This window comes from Dama dama, chromosome 5, assembly GCF_033118175.1.
Source record: "Dama dama isolate Ldn47 chromosome 5, ASM3311817v1, whole genome shotgun sequence".
NCBI lineage: Eukaryota > Metazoa > Chordata > Mammalia > Artiodactyla > Cervidae > Dama > Dama dama.
In genome coordinates, this window is record NC_083685.1 from 21,885,600 (window position 1) to 21,907,919 (window position 22,320).

The 22,320-nt window shown below is 49.2% G+C and overlaps 1 protein-coding gene and 1 non-coding gene across 3 annotated transcripts in view; one reads left to right on the forward strand and one right to left on the reverse strand.

The window, feature by feature from the left end:
* DHX37 (DEAH-box helicase 37) overlaps nt 1–19,033 on the reverse strand; it is a 31,042-nt gene extending 12,009 nt beyond the window's left edge. For both annotated transcript variants that reach the window (XR_009692861.1, XM_061142110.1), the window contains exons 1-12: nt 18,836–19,033; nt 15,629–15,798; nt 12,575–12,687; nt 10,756–11,098; nt 7,716–7,864; nt 6,795–6,887; nt 5,519–5,615; nt 4,529–4,642; nt 1,698–1,799; nt 1,390–1,504; nt 691–786; nt 404–486 (exon numbers count right to left, since the gene is read on the reverse strand). Coding sequence is in view for 1 of the 2 variants with exons in the window: in XM_061142110.1 (XP_060998093.1) it covers nt 404–486; nt 691–786; nt 1,390–1,504; nt 1,698–1,799; nt 4,529–4,642; nt 5,519–5,615; nt 6,795–6,887; nt 7,716–7,864; nt 10,756–11,098; nt 12,575–12,687; nt 15,629–15,798; nt 18,836–18,941 (1,581 nt within the window). In the remaining variant the exon portion in view is untranslated. The remainder of the gene's footprint in view (nt 1–403; nt 487–690; nt 787–1,389; nt 1,505–1,697; nt 1,800–4,528; nt 4,643–5,518; nt 5,616–6,794; nt 6,888–7,715; nt 7,865–10,755; nt 11,099–12,574; nt 12,688–15,628; nt 15,799–18,835) is intronic.
* TRNAR-UCU (transfer RNA arginine (anticodon UCU)) lies at nt 2,008–2,080 on the forward strand. The gene has a single exon. It is a non-coding gene; the product is annotated as a tRNA-Arg (tRNA).
* Nucleotides 19,034–22,320: the final 3,287 nt, after the last annotated feature.

Genomic DNA, 22,320 nt, shown 5'->3' on the forward strand with positions numbered 1-22,320 from the left:
TGAAATCCCAGCCCACCCTCCAGCCCCTGAAGCAGCACCAGCCAACCACTCCCTTCTCAGCAGGAAGGTTCTAGATCCCTGCTGCCCAACAAGGTCACCAGCAGTCCCTGGGGCTCACTGGGCACCCGAAAAAGTATCTAAAATGACCAAGGAATTGAATCTTAAATTTATTTGGGTTTTTTTCTGGCCATGCTGTGCGGGTTGCAGGATCTTAGCTTCCTGACCAGGGATTGAACCCAGACTCTCAGTAGTTAAAATACTGAGTCCTAACCACTGAATCGCCAGGGAACTCCCTTATGTGGTTCTAATTAACTTTACATCTGTGCGGGTGCACAGGGCTGGTGCCCACCACGCGGACAAGGCCGCTTCAGAGCCTGGGCTGCCTTTTCTGGTCTCTACGTACCACGGCCTGGGCCTTCCTCGCCCGCGCCCGTGACTTCTTAAACCTCCTCGTTTCTTCTACTGAATCTTTCTGATCGTCCTTTTCTGGGAAAAGATGAACCAATTAGGAAGAAAGACATCTCCGGGCTCATGCCAGGTCAGCAGGATCTGTCATTCACTGTCCAGGGTCATTGATCACCATTCAAGGGGAAGGGAGGGCAAGCAAGGGATCAGCTCCTTTAGGGAGGCTCCGAAGGCCAGGCCGCCCGCCCCCAGCCTCTTGGATGATGGGCTTCCGCTTAGAGTTACCTTGGGGCCTGTGTCTGGTGAGGGGGAAAGCTCTTCTCAGCCTGCGGCATAGTGCGTGCACCTCTGCCTGCCCCGTGAGGAACACCAGGATGCCGCCTGTAGGGAGAACCAGACCCACTGTGACCCGCTCGTTCACGTGGCAGATGCGGCCTTGGCCATGACTGTATGCCAGGCCCCGATCTGAGAGTTGGGGTGCGAGGAAGCACCGGTCAAATCAAGGCTGCAGAGGCCCAGGTGAGCAATGGGATAAGCTGGGACTAGGCGCTAAACCGTTACCATGGAAACAGGCATTGAATCCCTGGACATGAGCACTGGCAAAGCAGGTCTACTCCCAGGAAGTGGGAGCAACCCAAGTGTCCATCACCTGGTAAATGGATAAATGGAACTACCAGAGCATGTGCCATGGGGACATGGGGAGAACTGTGGGGGGGTGGTCAGGAGGGACACTCAAGTGAAACACCCCTGTCCACTTGCTCTGTGTCTGTGGGGACAAAAGGCACCCACAGCCCCACTGTCTGGTTAGCCCCTGAAGCCTCGCAATCCTTGGGGCAGAACGGGGCAGGGCAGGTGCGGTGAGCACCCCAGGACCACTGCAGACACTGAGACACAGAGAGGCCAAGTGCTACCCTGAGCCACCGCTGCCTGCACCCCCGGGTCTGGAAGGGGAGGACCCCCCGGCCCACCCGGCCAGGGTCTCACCTGCAGGCAGCATGCGATGGATCTTGCAGACCTTCCGGAAGCACTCCCCGCTGTAGTCTTCCAGTGGCGTCCGCTTGTTGAAGTGTACTGTCACCGGGAACTGCCGGGACTCGACCTACCGGGAGGCATGGAGTCGGGGGTGGGGGAGCCACCTGAGCCAGGCCTGAGCCCTCCCCCTTCTCTGAACTCTGATCATAAAGGTCTCTGGTTGCTACCACCCCAACCCTCAGGCAACTCCAAGCTCTGCTGTGGCTGACAGAGGGGCCCTCCTCCCCCCGGCAGCCCTGAGACCCCGTCCTGGATGGTACCTTAATGACCGGGGGTGGCTGGGTGAAGAGCCGCTGGTTCTGGGTGAAGTCCTCCACTCGCAGTGTGGCCGACATGATGAGCAGCTTCAGCGGCAGGTGCCTCTGGGGAACGAGAGACCCGGGGACCCACGGCCACCCAGGGCCGGGAACACTGATGGCAGGGTTGGGGCAGACTTCTGCCCTCCTGGTCTCATCTCCAGCCCCACAACCTGCTCCTCAGCCCCTCTTCTGGGTGCCAAAGATCCAAGAAAAAGTAGAAGTGGATGGTAGTGGCCTGTTAAAGGAGCCCTTAAGATCCCCCTGAGGGACTTCCCTGGCGGTCCAGTGGTTAGGACTCAGCACTTCTACTGCTGGGGACCAGGGTTCAATCCCTGGTCGGGGAACTAAGATCCTGCAAGCAGTGTGTCATGGCAAAAAACAAACAAGGCTTAAAAAAAAAAGACTCCTGAGTCAAGCTCTGATGACGCTAGGCGAGACAGGAGGGCTGAGCCCGGGGTCCACCCCACACACGGGAACAGTGGGTATGGCTGCTGTCAGCCCCCACCCGACATCATGACTGTCTGTCCCCAGAATGGACAAGGAGGTGCAGCCTGACTCAGGGATGGGTGCAGTGGGTGTGCCTGGTTTTCAGTCTCCTCAGCAGCACCTGCTATGCCCCCCGTGGTGGGCTCTGCTCTCGAGCCCGTGGAAGCTGTCTTCTGAAGCTTGTAAACTGCAAACCCCAGAAGTTCAGTGTCTTTGGAGAACAAAAGCCACGGTGAGAGGCACAGTGCAGACCAAAGGTTCCGCCTCCTCCCCAACACAACCTCCCCTGTCTGGCCCCACCCCGTGCACCTCCATGACCCCATGCATCTCCCGTTTTTCCCACCTCACTCGCTCTGCTCCGCCACCCTCAGCGCCCTGACCATCTCAACACACAAATCAAGACGACAGTGAGATGCTGCTAGAATGGTTGAGGACTAAAAACATGGAAAATGTCAAGTGTGGGTGAGGATGTGGAAGGCAGCCTGTATACTGTGGGTGGAAACATGGGAGGCATGACCACTGCGGAAGCCAGTCTAGAGCGGCTCAGATGATAACATGAGGAGCCCCTGTGGGACCCTGCAACCCTGTGCCTGGCACAGGCCCAAAAGAAAGGAAGCACAGCCACCTGGACATGGACATTCACGAGAGATGGAAAGTGGGAGGAGCCCAAGTCTCCAACGGTAGATGAATGGGTATATGAAATGTGGTTCAGCCACACAATGGATGATGATTCGGCCATAAAAAGGAATGAAGCACTGACACACGTGACAATGGGGATGAACTCTGAAAATGTGCTAAGTGAAAGAAACCAATCACAAAAGGCCACATGCTGGGACCTCCCTGGTGGTCCAGTGGCCAAGACTCTGTGCTCCCAATGCAGGGGGTCTGGGTTTGGCCCCTGGTCAAGGAACTGGATACTGCATGCTGCAACAAAGATCAAAGATCTTGCATGCCACAACTATGACCTGGTGCATCCAAATAAATAAATAAATAAAAACAACAAAAAAACATATTGTGTGATTTCATTTATGTGAAACATATGGAATAGATAAATCCATAGAGACAGGAAATAGACTGGATACCTTGAGATGGGAGAGTGGGGGAGGACTATGGAAATAGCTAAAAGGTTTTTTTTCAGGGTGATGAAAATATTTTAAAAGTTGACTGTAGTGATGGCATGTAACTCTGAATATGCTAAAACCCACTGAATTGCACACTTTAAATGCACCAACTACATAAAGTTAACAAAAAAACCCCAAAATAAAACCTGACACCTGCCCCAGGGCCTTTGCACCTGCTTTTCTTGACATTCAGAATCTCCTCCTCTTAGCAGCTGCTTCTCACTCCTTCCCTTCCTCCAACCCCCAACTCAAAGGCCACCCTCTCTGAGTCTCATCATACTACCAACCCTCTACCTTCTGCCTGATTTTGCTCCCTCTTTCTGGTTTTGTCCACCGGGAATTCACAGGCTTCTGAGTTGCTTACTGCCAGTTCACTGAAATGGAAACCCCATGAGGGCAGGAACCTCTGTCTTGCTCACTGAGATCTGATCGATGCCTGGCACACAGCCCACACAGAACTGATGTCTGATGACAAAGATTCTGCACTTCTAAGAACTGGGTGTGGTGAAGCATCAACCTCTCAGCGGGACTGGCAGGAACTGTTCCACAGCACCCCATCCTAGCACAGCATCCCTTTGACGACCATCCCTGCCCGATCGAGCGAGGGGGGGGATGGAGGAAAATGTTGACCCCACGCCGGGCACAGGGTGTCTCACAGGACATGGAGCATAAAGGCTTGGTGGGCGGCCCCACCAGTTCTGTGGATTTCAAAGACTTGGCTGGTGTCTTAAAGCCAGATGCAGTGGGGTCTGGCTAAGTGCATGCATGCTCAATCATGTCCAGCTCTTTGTAGCCCCACAGACTATAGCCCGCCAGGCTCCTCTGCCCATTGAATACTGGAGTGGGTTGCCATTTCCTTCTCTAAAGGATCGTCCCAACCCAGGGATCAAACCTGAATCTCCTGCATTGGCAAGTGGATTCTTTACCACTCAGCCACCTGGGAAGCCCACAGTGCAGCCTGGCCCACCATGAACTCCTTGCTTAAGCCTCTTGCTCTGACAGAGGGAAAGGTAACAGATGATGAGGAGGCTGAACCTAGGATTGGAATCTGTTTACACCAAGACCCAAAGCCCTGGCTCCTGGCCTGGAGGATGCTGTTCTAGGAGACCCTCTCACAGCAGCAGTCCGGGTGTGGATGGGCGTGGGCTGAGTGGGCCTCGGGGTTCCCTGGCACCTCCTGCCTACCTTCTCTCGTAGACACACGATGCGGGACAGGAGGCCGATGAGGATGTCCGTGTACACGCTCCTCTCGTGGGCCTCATCGATGATCACCACCTTGTACTTCAGCAGCAGGAAGTCCTAGGGAGGAGGTCCAGGGATGAGGATGGCCACCTGGGCCGGAGCACCCCAGGACGAGTGTGCACCCCAAAGCACCTATTCAATGAACCCCTTGGGTAGCTGGCACGGATCCAAGAGCACTTGGCCTGCAGGGAGTCGTGGCCTACGACCCCAGGCCTACTTCTTCATCTGTAAAATGGGACAAGAGGACCCATCTCAAGAGGTCATGGAGAAGTTTCAATGACAATTACTGTTTGTAAAGCAGACAGCACAGAGCCTGGGGCCTGGCAGAGAAACTGCTAGAGAAAAGGCAGCTGTGATCTATTAGAGCTGAGATACCAATGCGGATGGTGGGGAAGCAGGCAGGAAAACAGAGACCAGGGGACGTTGGGTGGGGACCAGGGGAAACAGGGCAGCATGGGCCATACAGACAGGGGCCATCAGACCCCAAACCACACAGCCGCCTTCACAGTGATCTTGGCTGGCCTCGAGGCAGAGGCAGGAAGTCACTTCTGCCCTCCCCAGAGACCCCTGCCCAGGGGGACATCATACAGCCGGTGGATAGCAGTGTGCTTTTGGCTAATGCATAAAGTCTGTGAACCAAACTGCAAAAAACATACAAGCTCACATGTAATGAACACCAATTAGGTGTTCTGCTAAAGTGCTTTCATGCTTCATATGATTTAAAGCAATTAGGAGGAAGGTATCAGCTTGCAGATCAAGAAACCAAGGCCCAGTGAGGTTAAGCAACTTATTCAAGGTCACACAGCAACACGACGGTAAATGCAGTGCTTTGCCAAAATTTGCCACACTGGTTGCTCACACCCTGGGTAACATCCTAGCTTCTCACCCTTACGCTCACCAGCCTTGCTCTGTGACATGAGAAAAGCAACCAACCTTCTGGATTTCCTTGAGCAAGACACCATCAGTCATGAACTTGATTCTGGTCTCTTCGGTCACGTTTCCTTCATATCGGATCTGGTAGGAGACTACCCTGCAGGCACAAGCTACGGATCAGTCCCCTAGAGCTGCGGCTGCTTGGGGTTGTAGCCACTCCAAAGAGACCAGCAGAGCAGGCCTGGTCCCGCTAGGCAGGCGGCTACATGCAGGGCCCACTAGCTCCCCTACCAAGGCCCAGACACTGGACAACTCTGCCTCCCTCTCTAGAACCCTGGCCTCCAGGGTGAGGGGAGGGGAGCTCACAGACAAGTGCAGGGCATGTTAATCAAACATGCACACAGACCTTGGCTGGAGTCCAGTGTAAACAATCAACTCTAAAAACTTCTTAGGAGGCAATCCAGGAAATGGGAACATGGAAGGAACACACTCAGGAGTTAGGACACACTTTTTAGTGATGGTGACGGTACTGCAATTATGTTTATAGTTGTATGTAAAAAAAAAAAGTTACAGGGAATTCCCTGGTGGTCCTAGGGCTTCCCTGTGTGGCTCAGATGGTAAAGAGTCCACCTGCAGTGCAGGAGACCCGGGTTCAGTCCCTGGGATGGGAAGATCCCCTGGAGGAGTGCATGGCAACCCACTCCAGTATTCTTGCCTGGAGAATCCCCATAGACAGAGGAGACTGGAGGGCTACAGTCTATGGGGTTGCAAAAAGTCAGACACGACTGAGCAACTAGGTACCCTGGTGGTCCAGTGTTTAGGACTCCTAGTTTCCACTGCAGGGGCCCAGGTTCAGTCCTCAGCTGGGAAACTAAGATCCCCAAGCTACGAGGGGCAGCCAAAAACAAACAAAAATCCCCAAAACAGAGTCTTAATCTTTCAGACCTACACGATGAAATATTGAGGCTGAGATGATGAGACATCTGAAACTTGCTCCCCAAGAATTGAGGGAGAGCATGGGGCATATGAAACAGAACTGGTCATGAGGTGACAATTCCTGAAACCGGGTCTCGGGTACGTGGGGGCTCATTATACTGGTCTTTCCACTTTTGCATGTGGTTGGAAATTTAACACTAACAAGTTAAATAGAGAGGATGAAAGAAAGTGGGGGCAGCTTTGTGTATACTATAAATTTCAAGATATGCAATGAAATGGCATAGGAAAGATACGGCAATCTGTGAACAGCCTCCAGGGTGAACGAGGGCGTGTGTCACGGCTCAGCTCGGTGGGTCCAGACGGCCACCCCCAACCCTGCCCCATGAAGCAGAGCACTCACCGTGGCGACAGATTCATCTCCTTGGCTACTCGCTGGGACATGGCCACAGCGGCCACTCGGCGGGGCTCCGTGACGCCAATGATGCTGTTGTCGCTGTGAGAGGGAGAACACAGGGCTGACTTTCAGGCAGGAAGGAGCTGACCCAGCAGGCCTGAGGCTGCTGTCCCTACAAATGCCCCTGGCTGGTGTCTGGGACCCTGGGTTTCAGGGGGGCTCCCACCTCTCCCTGATGGACAAGAGGGGCTCCCTGGGCCTGGACTATCTGTATAAACTACATGATTCATGCTGACAACTGCTTTCCTTCAGGGAGTCTAGAATTTGGCAGGTACCAGGCAGAGAGTGACCAACCCCCAACGAAGAACCCTGGGCACCGAGTCTCTACGGGCATCCTGGTAGAGGACACTCATACGTGTTGTCACAAGTCATCACTGGAGGAATGAAGCATGTCCTGTGTGATCCCCCAGGAGAGGGCTCTGGAAGCCTGCGCCTGGTTCCCCCAGACTTCACCCCATGTGCCTTCCCCCTTTGCTGATAGGAACTTTGGGTCTTTCACTGTAGGACCTGGGGGTCTTCCAAGAAAACGGCTGAACTTGGGGGCAGTCTTGGGGACCTCGACATACACGGGTCAAAAGGGCTAACAGGAGATGACACACCGCTGCTCCCACTAGGAACTGACCTAAGTGTTTTACACAAACCCAGTCATTTCATCTACATAACAACCCTGTGAAGTAGGTGGCAATGCTGAGCCCCCATCTCACAGCTGAGGACCAGAGAGGTTAAGGAAATTGCCCCAAGTCACACACCATGTCAACCACAGAACTGGAATTAGATCTCCAGGAGCCCGTGCTCCTAACAACTTCGGGGAACCACGTCTCACTGTCACCTGAGAGACCTGCGGCGGACCCTGTGGCCAGCCCCCACCTGCTGTAGCCTGCTTCGTAGAGAAACTGCGGCACCTGGGTGGTCTTCCCGCTGCCGGTCTCACCACATACGATGACGACAGGGTGCTCAGCCACTGCCTCCATGATCACTTGTTCTTCAGAGAGAATCGGGAGCTTCAGCCGCTCTTCCTGGTGAGAAAGAGGAAGTCAGAACTCCGGGGATGGGGGGTAGAGGGGGGTTGCAGCCGCTGCAGAAGGACAGACGGGATGAGGGGTCTTTGCTCAAAGCAAGACTATACAGGTGATGTGGTTCCTACAAAGGCAGCGGCTGGCACCCAGTCAAGGGGGAACAGGTGGGCCCCCCTGGAGGATGGAAGCCTTGACGGCTGGGGAGGGGGCCAGAGACATGGGTTGGGTCCTTTGGAATGTCACATCCAGCATCCAAAGGGTCAGCTTGGTGCAGAGAAGCCCCTGGGCGGCACAAGAATCCTCCGCTGCTGCTGGGGGGAGTTCACACTTATGGAAGAGTCAATTAAGCAAACAACCAGGTGCTCATTTTACCAAAGTTCAGGATGTGAGACACAGCATCACATCCTAGGTGTGATCCTGCTAGGTACTCACATGAGTGTATGTACATGCACACACACATACATGCACACACAAGTATTACATAGTGAGGGAGGAGTTTTGTGAACCCCTGCTTGCTCTGATTATGTGTGAAGCATGTCTAATTTTAAAAATTCTATTCTCTACTTATAGTCTATTGGTTAAAGAAAGAAGCGTTGGCTATCTCATGACCCCATGACGGCTGTGACCTCCAGTTTGCAAACCCTGTCCCCCAAAGTTTTGCACCTGTGATGACAAGAAAAGGACAAGAAAATGTCCCATCAGCAGAGAAGATGGGAGCAAAAAGCTAGAACATCTCAAATGTCCAGCCAGAGATGACTACTTAAACCATGCTCTATTCAAGCAGAGGAATACTCTACGGCAGTTTCAAAACCAAAACCAAACCAAATGGACCTCAGTGACATACATCTTCACAGATAAGTAAATCCAAGGAACATAACGCTGATTAACAAAAAAGCAAAGTGCAGGAAAACATATGTGACACAAGGCCACTTATAAAAACAGACAAACCTAGGCTCAGGAATATGCTTATGGAAAAACCACAGAGAAAGGCCAAGGGAGGAACCTGGGGGACACCAGGGATGCTGGATGGTGGTGAGCCTGCGTCGCTGAATCAGTGTGTGGAGCAGAATCCCACACCCCTCACTTGCCAGTGGATAGCATCAGGCTCTGACATCACCTACAAGGAAACCTTTGTGGCATGAAGCTAGTGGCACTTCAAGGTCTGTTAGAGCAGTGAGCTCACCCTAATTCTTTATATTTGTCGAAGAAATTTGTAATTTCCCTGTTCTGTCTCATCACAACAAAAATTTGAAGCCCTTGAACGGACCAGTGTTATAGCTCAGTTTTATTCAGAAAGTAAAGAAAAATACATCCTCGCGGCGTGAGGGCAGGCCGACCTAAAAGATGAGAAAAGAGAGGTCCCTGGCCCAATTTTGGCTCTTCTTTTTATATGTTTTTTCTCCTCCCCCTGGGTCTGCCCTATGTAAACTGGGCTAGCCATGAGTGCTGTTTGTTTCACCTGAGGTCTTCACTCCGGTTCTCGAACCTTCCTTTGTTCTATTTTCATGGGCTTTCCCCTTCCTTGTCTTTTTGCCACCGCCATTCTGGACTCCTTTCTCCTATTCTAACTACCTAACATATATAAGCACACAAATGTACCTGTGACCAGAATTGCAATCTCATTAAACGTGTATGTTAAGTCGCTTCAGTTGTGTCTGACTCTTTGCGACCCTGTGGACTGTAGCCCACCAGGCTCCTCTGTCCAGGGATTCTCCAGGCAAGAGTACTGGAGTGGGTTGCTGTGCCCTCCTCCAGGGGATCTCTCCGATCCAGGGATCGAACCTGCGTCTTTTACGTCTCCTGCATTGGCAGGTGGGTTCTTTACCACTAGCACTACCTGGGAAGCCCTCTCAGTAAACTACTACTTTTCATGAGGAACAGTGACTAATACTTTCTATTCTATTCCATTAAAAAAAAAAAAAAGCTGGTGGCATCCCACATGTTTCCACAATCCAATCTGTGGTTTGAAATTGCTGCTCTGAGACCCATGAGCCCTCTGCCTCAGGGGCTTTGCTCACGCAGTTCTCAGTATGGGATGGCCCCCCTGTTCTCAGCTGGTCACTGAGCTCTTAGCCCAGAAGACACTTTCCCTGATGAGCCTATGTACTCCCGCGCTGCCCCTCATGGTACCCGATCTTCCCTTCCGTGGCTCTTGTCCCTCCCCTTGTGTGACACTGTGTTGTCCATCTTGGTCTTGTCCGCTGGACTGAAAGCTCCAGAGGCTGCAGACTGCTCTACTTCCTGGGCTGGCAGGTAGATGGAGTAACCACCATCTACAACGGGTCAAACCCTGAGGCATCACCAACCTCAAAGCAGTCTCATTAAACGACTTATTCTTAATTGGAACAATGCACTAATATTTTCTATTCTATATTTCCATGGGCCTCGAGCTTCATGTCCCTTAATCTTGTTGTCGTGACAACCCAGTAAGACACTCACTTTACCAGACAAAGAAACCAAGTGCAGAGAAGTGGAACCCCTGTGAGTAGACAGTTACCCCCATTCCACAGATCAAGAAAGTGGGGCCCAGGAATGAGCTGGGAGGTGGAGGGACCAGCACTCCGTTGCAGGTCAACTGACTCCATAGCCTAAGCTCTTGTCCCGAGGAGTGGACACGGGCCAGGACCCATGGTCAGAGGCTGCAGGTGACAGTGACCAGAAGATGAGAAAGGCAGCTGACACCCATCTCAAGAGCCCCACCACGTGCCAGGTACTCATTCATCAGCCTGACAAGGCGGGTACAGCTATCCCCCTTTCCCAGATGTTGAAACCTAGACACAGAAGGAGACGCAACCTGCTCACATCCTGGGATGCCCTCTTGCTGCACCCTCAGCCCCTCACCGTACTGACCTGATCCCCTAAGCGCTCCATCAAACACCGGAGCGACCAACCTGCATTTCAGGGGAGCGGTTCACAGGGATGAAGACGGCAGGCTTCGATGCGGGCCTGGCCAGAGCAGAGATTGCTGTGGGAGTAGCTGCCGGAGGGGAAGGAGTCTTGGCTGGGCCGCTGGGCACTGGGCTCTGGCCCGTGGCCCCAGATGGAGCTGGTGGCAGGTGCGCTGGGGCCGACCCTGCACTGGCCTCTGATCGATTGTCCGTTGGGGCCTCCTCGGGTTCAGAGTCCACTGAGGATTCAGACTCTTCTTCTGCCTCCTGGCGGCGGCGCTTCCGGTGGGCCCCACTGAGGCTGCTGATCTTCTCCGGACCCTGGGCTGCCATATCATCTGGTTTCCTGCCAAGAAGGCCAGAAATTAGACTCTAGGGTGGGCCAGCTGACCTGAGGCAGCTCTGGGTTGCTGAAGGCTCATCAGAGGCAGGACTCAGAGGCCACACCCCTTCCTGCTTCAGGGCCTTTGCACCTGCTGTCCATGGTCCCTGCAGGTAACTTCTCCCTCACTTGACTCAAAGGTCGCCTCTCAGGAAGACTTCCCCTGACTCTGCAGCCTTCATCACCTCTCCCACCCTCTCCATCCTCGTCACCCTGCTCTTTTCTACTGAGCAATTACAGCACTAGATGTGTATGTATTTGTCTAACTACTGCCCATCTCCCCATCACCAGGACGTAAGCTCCTTATGGGAAGAAACTTTATTTTTGTGCACTGCTCTATTCCTAGGGCCCAAAGGAGAGCCTGAGATGCACTTTGCATTCAATAAGCAGTCGTTAAATGTGCCCCAAGTCTTATGGGACAGTACTGGAAATGAACACAGGCCAAGTGTGAGACAGCAGCGAGCAGGGGCCTGAGCTGAGGGAATACATGGGCCCCACCTCAGGCTAGCTGCCCTGCGGGAATGCCAGCTGGTGTGGCCACTTCATCCAACAGGTCAATACTGGGGCATGAGGGGGAACCTGGGATTTTCATATGAAATCTCCTAATTCTTAAATATTGATTGTGGAAGTGTCTGTCTTCCCCAAATTCACAGCCACCCAGATATCAAAATATGATCTTATATGGAAACAGGGTTTTTGTAGACATCATTAAGATGACGTCAAACTGGATTGTGGTGGGCCCTAAATCCCGTGCCTGGTGTCCTAAGAAAACAGAAGCCCAGACCCAGACAGGAGAAGGGCATGGAAGACTCAGAGAGACACATGGAGGACACTACAATGACACAGAGACTGGGGTGACGTGGGCTGCAGAGCACCCAGGATTGCTGGCACCACCAGAAGCTAGAGAACAGAATGGAACAGGTTCTCCTGTCTCTGGCAGGAACCAACCCACTGACACCTTTACTTTGGACTTCCGGCCATCAGAGCCACGAGAATAAAATCCTCTTGTGTTAAGGTGCCTAGTTTGTGGCGCCTTGTTACCGAAATTCTAGAAGACTCACACATGGACAAAAGATCCAAATGCCTATTGATGCTACATGAACCAGACAAAACCTGCTAATGGGCTAAATCGAATTCTTGACCACCTGATGGCAATTTCTAACCTACTCGTCCCTGCACCAGCTGGAGGGACCCGAAATGAAAGACTCGGTGCTTCAGGGAAACACCAGCATCCCTGGAGTAAGGAACTCTGCTGTCTTACGCAGTGTAAGATATTCAGCAGCACGTGAGGTCTCTACCCATTGGACGTATTGTAGCACATGGGTCATTGCAAATGTATTTTCTCATAACCCCAGAAGACCCCATAACTTCCAAGACATTTCCCTGCCCTGGGAATCCTGGCGGGAGGAACGGGCTTCAGAGAGGAACCTGGTGACTTACTCTTTGGTGTGGTACATGCGTTCCCCGGTGCCCAGCTTGGACGTGGTGTAGAAGAGTCTCATTTCAGCTTCTGAAACCTGGACTTCACTCAATTTCTGTAGCATCTCAGCTCGCTGGGGGAAGGACATGAGTGTGTTATGCATTTGGCATCATAAGCCTCTCTTTAGAAGGGAAGTTGAGACTCTAAATAAATTTACAGCATCCCTAACACCCACAGCCTTTTTTAAACCAAAGGCTCAACTTCAATTGCCTGGTTTCACAGTATTCTTAATGTTGACAGACATGTGAGCTTGGGGTGGCTTCTCGTCCCCTTACAGACTCTGTGGTTGGATAAACAAGGTTCTCTTTGCCCCATGGTGTGTCGTAAGAGATTATCGACTAGCCAGATGCCCATCAAAGGGAGATGGAATAAATAAAGTAGGGCCCATCTGTATAATGCAAGACTCCCCGGCAGTTAGTACAAGGGAGGAACAGTTCTTTGTGTGATGGGAAGTAGTCCCCACGCTATTTGGAATAAAGCAGTGGGGGGGGGGGGGGGGGGGGGGCCCAGTTGGTTCCCTTCCTCTGGGTGAGCAAGTCACGAGTGTTTGTTTCACTATTCTTGAAATTATACAGATACTTTATATGTGCTCATATATGTATATATATGTACACACACATGTATATGTGCGTGCACAAATTTCATAATCGAGAAAAGAAAAAACAATGTACAAAATAGCAAGCAAAGATGCTCGTAGGATTAAAAAACAGTACACACTCACAGGACAGTGAGTCCTCCCCTGGATGAAGAGCTCCAGGGACTGATGTCAGAGCTGCTAATGGCAGGCCTGTGTGTGTCCCCTGGTGGTCACAGCACCCTGTGTGGTCACCCTGTCAAAATGACTAAAGAGGGATGGGAGAGAGGTTCAAGAGGGAGGGGATATATGTAGACTTATAGCTGATTCATGTTGTTATACAGCAGAAACTAACATGGCATTGTAAAGCAATTATACTCCAATTTAAAAAGACTATTAGGAGGTAGTGTCCTGAAGCCTTTAGGTCACGTTTCTCAGTCTCCACACTACTAGCATTTAGAGTCAGGTAATTTTTTGATGTTCTGGGCGCTGCAGGCTATTTAAAAGCATCCCAGGCCTCTACCCTGCAAAATGCTAGTAGCATCCTCCAAATCGTCACAACCCCAAAAGTCTCCAGACTTGGCCAAATGGTCTCAGTGGAGGCAAAACTGTCTCTGTTGAGCCACTGCCCCAGATCCAACTACCAATTTATAGGAAACTGGACAGTGGAAGAACACTTTTTAAATGACAGAGATAAAAAAAATTTAATCCAGACCATTGGAAAGTCTTTGAGGCAAACAAACCAAACTCTGCAACAAATGATAAGGGGGAAAGACAAAAGATGGGGTGGGGAGCAGCAATGAAATGGTGCAAGGTTTGACTATTTACTGGATATTTGATGGTATTTTGAAAAAAATCTGGATGTGCTAAAGGCACTGCAGTTATTGGAAATGGTCTTTATTTTAGAGATGCAAACTGAAATATTCACGGATACAATGCTACATAATGGGTTGAATGGTGGCCCTCCAAAAAGATACATCCATGTCCCAGTGCATGCTAAGTTGCTTCATTTGTGTCCTACCCTTTGCGATCCTATGGACTGAAGTCTGCTAGGCTCTTCTGTCCATGGAGATTCTCCAGGCAAGAATACTGGAGTGGGTTGCCATGCCCTGCTCCAGGGGATCTTCTGGACTCCGAGATCACACCCAAGTCTCTTAAGTTTCCTGCACTTGGCAGGCGGGTTCTTTACCACTAGCGCCACCTGGGAAGCCTATGTCCCGGGGCAGGATCTTATTCAAGTTAAGGGTAATTAAGGATCTCAAGATGAGATACTGGATTAACCAGGTGAGTCCTAAATTCAAAGACAAGTGTCCTTATCAGAGATACACAGAGGAGAGACACAGGGAAGCAGCCCATGTGAAGATGTGGGCAGAGAATGGAGTGATGTGGCCACAAGCCAAGGAAACCTGGAGCCACCAGGATTTGGAAGAGGCCAGGCACTGCCCTCCCCTGGAACCTTCGGAAGGAGCGCAGCCCTGCCCACCCTTTGATTTCAGACTTCTGGCTTCCAGATCATCAAGAGAACACATTTCCACAGTTTAAGACACCCAGTTGGTGGTCATTTGTCACGACAGACACAGAAGCAGTACAGATTGAGGCTGCCTGGGCTCTGATCTACAGGGAAGGAAAGTGGCCAGCTGTGGAGATGATCGAGGTTGACAAAGAGCCTGACAACTGTTGGAGCTGATGACAGGTACACGGGACCTTGCAACACTAATGTCTCTACTTTTATTTATGTTAGAATTTCTCAATACAAAATTTTCTCCTTAAGAAAACATTAAGCAAAAAAGGCCAAAACTCTCTAGGATAAAGTTTAAAAAATAAACAAAATGAATGTGGGGTGGAGAATAAAGAGTGAGCACGTTGATCGACTTGACTCTTAGTTCAACAAACCTGGTCTCTATAAACCTGAACCGATTCCAGACTGACAGACACACCAGAAGCATGTCCTCCTTCAAGGGCTGGAAGGTTCTGATTTTGCATGTCCCACATGGGGCACTAGTTATATGTGGCTATTTGCATTTAAATTAATTAAAACCAAATCACATTAAAAATTCAATTCCTCTGGGACTTCCCTGGTGGTCCAGTGGTTGGACATGCTCCCAATGCAGGGGGCCTGGGTTTGATCCCTGGTCAGGGAACTAGATCCCACATGCTGCAACTAAAGATCACGCATTCTGCAACTAAGACCAGGTACAGTCAAATAAATATATTAAAAAAAAAATCAATTTCTCAATCTGACTGGCCACATCTCATGTGCTCAACAGTGACACATGGCTGGTGACCAGTGTACTATATGCTGCAGACAAAGAATTTGTCCTTCATTTCAGAAAGTTCCATCTGACGGTCCTATTGCAGAGATCATGTCAGGGGACACAGACCCCTTCTGTCCCCATCCCTCGCCAGTCTGGAGGGCTGAGTGCAGACAGAGCATGCATACCTGGCTCTTCTTCTCCTTCTGGTCTAAGATTCTCTGCAGCATCTTCCGTTCTTTCTTGGTCAGAGGCTTCTTCTCCTTCTTGGACAGGGGAGGGGCTTTGGTCTTTTTCTTCTTCTTCCCGGGAAGGACAAGAGCATTGCTTGCATCGACTCCTTTCAACGTCTCCTTATCTGAAAAGATACACTCGCCTGACCCACAGCCCTGGAGGCTGGACAGCGAGGATGCCTAGGGTCTCAAGATGCTATCTTAATGCTGTTTTCCTCTGGGGTGGCCCTCCTGCCCTCTGTGCAAGCCATCCAAGCACCTGCACAGGAATGGGGATGTAGGCCCGCCGCCCCTTTACTACACTCTCCATCCAGTACTTGCCACAGGTCAGCCTCAGCCATGAGTCGGGGTACCTCCATACTTGTGTTTTGAGGAGACAGAAGGAGGTACAGCAAGGAGGGAATAAACTACACCAGTGTCTTCCTCCCAGTAGGGTCCTGCTTTCATAGAGTCTGTGAGGTCAAAACCACTTTTACAATAACTCTAAAAGATACTCTCTTCCGGGTGTACAGTGGACTAAGTTCTGAGCTTGTGTTATATCTATTTTTAAATGTCGGCATTTTTGGGAATTCCCTGGTGGTCCCAGTGGTTAAGACACCATGTTTTCACTGCAAGCGGTGCAAATCCATTCCTGGTTGAGGAACTAAAATCCTACGTCACAACTAAGCTCGTGTGCTGCAGCTGCTGAGTCCACGTGCCACAACAAGAGAAGCCCGTGCGCTACAGTAAAGATCCACAGAAGCCAAAAGTCAATCAAAAACAAAAAAGAAACCCCAAGCCCCCAAATCCCTGTTTTAATTTCTAATATGATAAATTTCCATAGACAGAACTCACACTAACAAAAGCACTTTGGAGTCTTCAATGTTTAAGAACGTTAAAAATGTCCTTAGAGGAAAAAATTTGGGAACCAATATGCCATAGGAAGAAAAAAGGGGAGGGGGATATGCTAAAAATAATAAAGAGGGTAACTTTTGGATCAGTGATCAGAGAAGGCTCTTTGCAGAAGGCAAGCTGCTTTATAATCTTATAAGGTCCCTCTGGCCCCTAAAAGTCTCAAGGATACATGGAGATGTCTTATTCGAGGGTGAGAAACTTTTCCCAAATCTTTGGGTCTAAAAGACCTCGGGCTCCTCTGCGCTCACTTCACTGTCAGTCTATCTCACTTCCTGAGCTGTTACTGCTGCTACAATGAACGATGCCCATCACAGGTCAGGTCAGTAAAGACACAGCCTGTCTTTACTTTTCAAAGCATTCTCAGTTACAAATATATTCTCCCAAAATACCACCCCTATGAACAGGTATGTAACTGCTGGACCCATGTGACAGCTAAGAAAACTGAGGCACAGAGATGTCAGGTGAGTTACTTCAATTCCCAGCCAATCCCTGCAACTTCTGAGGAGGGAATTCAGACTCCAGATTCCCACCTTGACAATCTTTCCCATAACTTCACTGCCTTCAGGGTCCAAGAGGAGAGTGTGGAAGAGGAGGCTGGTTAGTGGGTGAAGAGAAGTAGGCTTCCCCATTGGGCCCGGTTCTCCCTCCCTCCACCTCCAGAATCTAGGCCCACTCTTCCCTAATGCCTGAATCAGACTGAGCTTCAGGGATCCTATACAAGCAGCTGGATGAGTTTAACTTTGGAGTGTGTTCAGTTTCAAGAGCCAGCAAGACAACTGAACTCATTCAATAACTTCATCCTCAACTCTCCTGTGAAACTGGACGCATCAAGGTCACTGATGGGCTCCCCGGTGTTACATCCAGGGGTCCTTCTCTCCCTCCCTGACCCCACAGCAACATGACACAAATGTTGGGTGGGTCTTCTTCATGGTCCCTGGACAACCACACTCCCAAGGGTCTCCCCTCACCTCACTGGGCTAAACTCACTGCTCAATGAGAGGTGGTCCAGTCTTCAGACTTAAATAAATACCATCTATACACAGTGATGACTCCAAACTGCTATCTCCCCTGGACTTGCCTCTTCTAAGCATCTGAGTCAACAGCTGCCTGACTATCCCTCTACTTGGATATCTAACAGGGCCCCCAAAACACTCATATCCAAATCCAAGCTCTTGGCCTCTTCCCAAGCTGGCCCCTCCCTGCCTTCTCCAGCTTCCAGCCACTGGACCCCACACCTGGGATTCATTCTTGACATCTCCTTTGTTCTTGTGCACAGTCAGCCAGCAAATCCTATTAGCTCCGTCTTCCAAATATATCTTGAATTCAACTACCTCACACATCCTCGGCTGCTGCCTCCCCAGACCAAGCATCAACTCCTGCCCTACTGACTGTACTCAGCAGCCTCCTTTCCAATCACCCTGATTCTTTGCCCTCTACTGCTTTTCCTCAACACAGCACCAGAGCGATGCTGTTAAAACCTAAGCCCATGCCTTGTTCCTCCTCTGCTCTAAACCCTGCAGGTCCACTGTTCTCACCATGACCCACCAGGTCCTACCCATCCTGCCCCCACTTAATATTTCATCTCCACTCAGCCATTCTGATGGCCCTCAGGTCTTAAGGATTCAATGCTTTCTCAATGGGGCCTTCCCCGTCTACCTTACGAAACTCTGCAACCCACCAAACACCTCTTGTACTTTATCTGTTTAGTATGAATGTATGCAAAATATTCTATATATTCTGTGTTTTTCTTTACTTGTCTCTTCCCAAAAGCATATAAACTGCACGGAAGGGATTTTTCTCCCGCCTTAATCTCATCTTCTGTTACTCTCCTAGAATAGTGCCTGGCACATCATAGTCTTCCCTAACAAAACAGAGGAGTCTTAGCAAATGTCAAGCAGCCTGGAGCTAGACAGACAGACCTGGGCTGAAAAATACAAACTTAAAGGTCGCTGGTAGGGAGGTTATAATTGATGCCATCAAAATGAATGTAATTATCTTATTTTCTTGTCCAAATTCCCCACGTTGCTATACTACGACCACACTGGAAAGAAACTCCAGGTATTGTTCCAAACTCAGTTAAAACGAAAACTGTCACTATTCCCCGTTTCTTTGGATCATCTGAGGTGGGTGGCCTCTCTCCGGGAGCCTTCCGGAGTCGCAGAAGCAGGACATAGTCCCGGCGTCCTTCAGCCCCACTGGCCAGCCCTGGCCCCAAGGCCCTGGTTGGTCTCTCACCCGAAACCCAGCCCCTATCCAGGGCCTTCTTACCCTCCAGTTCCAGCCGCACGGGGGGCGGCTCGGGAGGGCCTTTCGAGGTGCTGGGGACCGCCTGCTGGCGCCCCTTGATGTTGTACCTCCGGCGCAGCTTCCCCATGGCGCCCGAACTCCTGGCTCCTGCAGTTAGGATAGCAAGACCCGCGCACTTCTAAGCCCAACCCACGTGGGCCCCCACCAAGGTTCAGGACGGAAAACTTCCGGGCTACGCTATCGCGAGAGCTGGTACTAACAGACCTCTTGGGGGCGGGGCTAGAGGCGGGGTCACCTTAAAAATCAAGACCTGTGGGGGCGGAGCGAGGCGGGGCCAAGTTAGGGAGGGGCGGGGCCTGAGGTGCCATAGAGTCTTCTGTTTAAGCCCAGGGCTGTTCGCAGGAATATGGTCTGAGCCTCTAAATCTGAATTATCTACTAATATTAATTTGGGAATGAGAGTGTTTTGTCGGCTTTAAAAATATAATCTACTCCTAACACAGTCTTCTTCCCTCTTTTTTTGGCTTATCTGTACTTTCTGATATTCTTACAAGCAACATTATTTGTGTAGTAAAAAAGGCATTAAATATTTTCATTACAAAGACAGAAAGAGTAAAAGAAGGCATCGATTAGACAACTTTGCATTTTCATGACCACATCACATTTTTTGCATTGCACTCGGAAATATTGTATTTTCTGAATTCTGTAATTATTTTGTGAATAGAACAGCTATATTGTGTCTTCACTAACTCAATATTCAAAAAACTAAGATCGTGGCATCCAATCCCATCACTTCATGGCAAATAGATGGGGAAACAATGGAAACAGTGACAGACTTTATTTTCTTGGGCTTCAAAATCACTGCAGATGATGACTGCAGTCATGAAATTAAAAGATGCTTGCTTCTTGGAAGAAAAGCGATGACCAGTCTAGGCAGCATATTAAAAAGCAGAGACATTACTTTGCTGACAGAAGTCCATATAGTCAAAGCTATGGTTTTTCCAATAGTCATGTATGGATGTGAGAGTTCGACCATAAGGAAAGCAGAGTGCCGGAAGGAGAAGACTCTTGAGAGTCCCTTGGACTGCAAGGAGATCAAATCAGTCAATTCTTAAGGAAATCAGTCCTGAATATTCATTGGAAGGACTGATGCTGAAGCTCAAGCTCCAATGCTTTGACCACCTGATCCGAAGAACTGACTCATTGAAAAAGACCCTGATGCTGGGAAAGATTGAAGACAGGAGGAGAAGCGGACACCAGAGGATGAGATGGTTGGATGGAATCACTGACTCAATGGACATGAGTTTGAGGAAGCTTCGAGAGTTGGTGATGGACAGAGAGGCCTGGCGTGGTGCAGTCCATGGGGTCGTGAAGAGTTGGACATGACTGAGTGAACTGAATTGACTGTGTCTCCATTTTTTTCTATTAAAAGCATAAATGGTTAAGGGTAAGTAAATTGTATCATCAAAAAAAGTGAAGGCGCTAGAAGTTATTTTAGAATTTTAGAGAGGATAAAGTTATATTTCAGAGTTAAAGTCATCGCTGCAGGAAAAGCATTTGAATAACCCAGAACAAGAGCTGGCTGCCAAGTAGGTAAGTAACAGTTGTCGAACGTGAGAATGAATGATAACTGTGATTAATCTGGACAAGCTCCCCTCTTCTTCAGAAAAGCAAAAACAAATCCCCACAAACACACAGGTGGAGCACGAGAGGATTTTGATAGCATACATATGAACATTCTTTTAATTAATTAAAAAAAGGATTTGGGGGAAAAGTTATAATGAGCAAATCACACTTGTGTTTTCATGGGTTTTATTGTTTAGGATAATAGCAGTCTATAGTTCTTTAAATATGCTTATTTAAGTAAATAAAAAGTTATTATTAGGTTGGTAATAGTACATTCTATTTTCTTCTAAAATATTATATACCAAAGGATTACCTCCAGAAGATATAAAGAACATTCTATAAAGTAAAAGGAGAAAGGAAAATACACAACAGTGTGGATCTCATAAATATAATGAACAAAAGAAGCCAGCCACAAAAGATCATATTTTATGATCCAATTCACATAAGTTCAAAAACAGGCAAAATGAATCCCCTAAATTTTGGAGGGGGCATAGTGAACAGGAGGGCAAAGGAAGCCTTTTGGCAAAACTGATAATGTTCCTTTTTTTGACCTGGGTGCTGGTCACCTTGTATGTCGTTTAAATTTATAGAAAAGCACTTTTGACTGAATATTTTTCTGCTTGTATGCCACTTAGTTGTGTCTGACTCTTCGCGACCCCATGGACTATAGCCCACTGGGCTCCTCTGTCCATGGGATTCTCCAAGCAAGAGTGCTGGAGTGGGTAGCCATTCCTTTCTCCAGGGGATCTTCCCAACCCAGGGATCGAACCCTAGTTCTGAATTGTGGGCAGATTCTTTACCACCTGAAACACTAGGGTGTCTTGTATACTGTACTTCTTAAAAGTTTACTTTAAATATTTTTTTAAAAGATGATGATGAAATATATGCCAGTGAATATATGAGAACCTCACCAGAAATCTAGAAATATGTAAGTTCAAAACAAGATTCAGGGACTTCCCTGCTGGTCCAGTGGCGAAGACTTCATACTTCCAGTGCAAAGGGACCTGGGTTTGATTCCTGGTCAGAGAACTAGATCTTACGTGCTGCAATTGAAAGCTACTGCTTGCCACAATGAAGACCTGATGCAGCCAAGTAAATGAATAAAGTAAATATTTTAAAAGATAACTTTTCACTCTGAGTTGACAAAAATGGTTTTATTTTTATATCATTTACTTATTGAAGAAACTAAGGTCATTTATGCTGTTCAGTGTTCCACATTCTGACTTTAACTTCTGCTGTTGCTAATTTTTTTTTGCTTCCATTCCCTATGTTTCCTGTAAACCATGAGTTAGATGTGGAGGTCATATCAAGTTAGGGTCCAAAGTGTTTTGGGAAGAATCCATCACACAGGTGGCTTTGGTACTTCTACCACCAAGATTGGTGGGTCCAGGCCCCTCCATTTTCAAGTTCTCCACCAACATGTCACCTTTTGGTTTCAGTCTGTTGATGATCATGGCCTGGATCCATCATTTCATTAAGGGGTGCAAACTTATTTTCTAATCTCTCTCACTCCCTTTTCATTTACTACCTGGATTTCCTAAAAAGAACTTCGCGTTCTCAACTATTTGCTGACTCTGAAATAGAGTTCATTCAAGAAGGGCAGGAGGGAGTGCTTAATGCTTTTCTTTTAAACATTTCAGAATGAATGAGTAAGCTGGTGCCCCTGCCACCGGCAAAGGTGGCCAATTATTGGGTGTTATAAATTCAACGATATGCAAAATATATATAATTCATATTTCCCGATCAATGGTAGTCATTGTTCCTGTTGGCGCCTCTTCACCTTTACAATCTTGGGTTGCTTTTTATAGAAAAGTTTAAGATAAAGTTTCGGTTTTTTTTTTTAAAGGAAAGATTTAAAGCCCCACCAGGTCACAGAGGGCT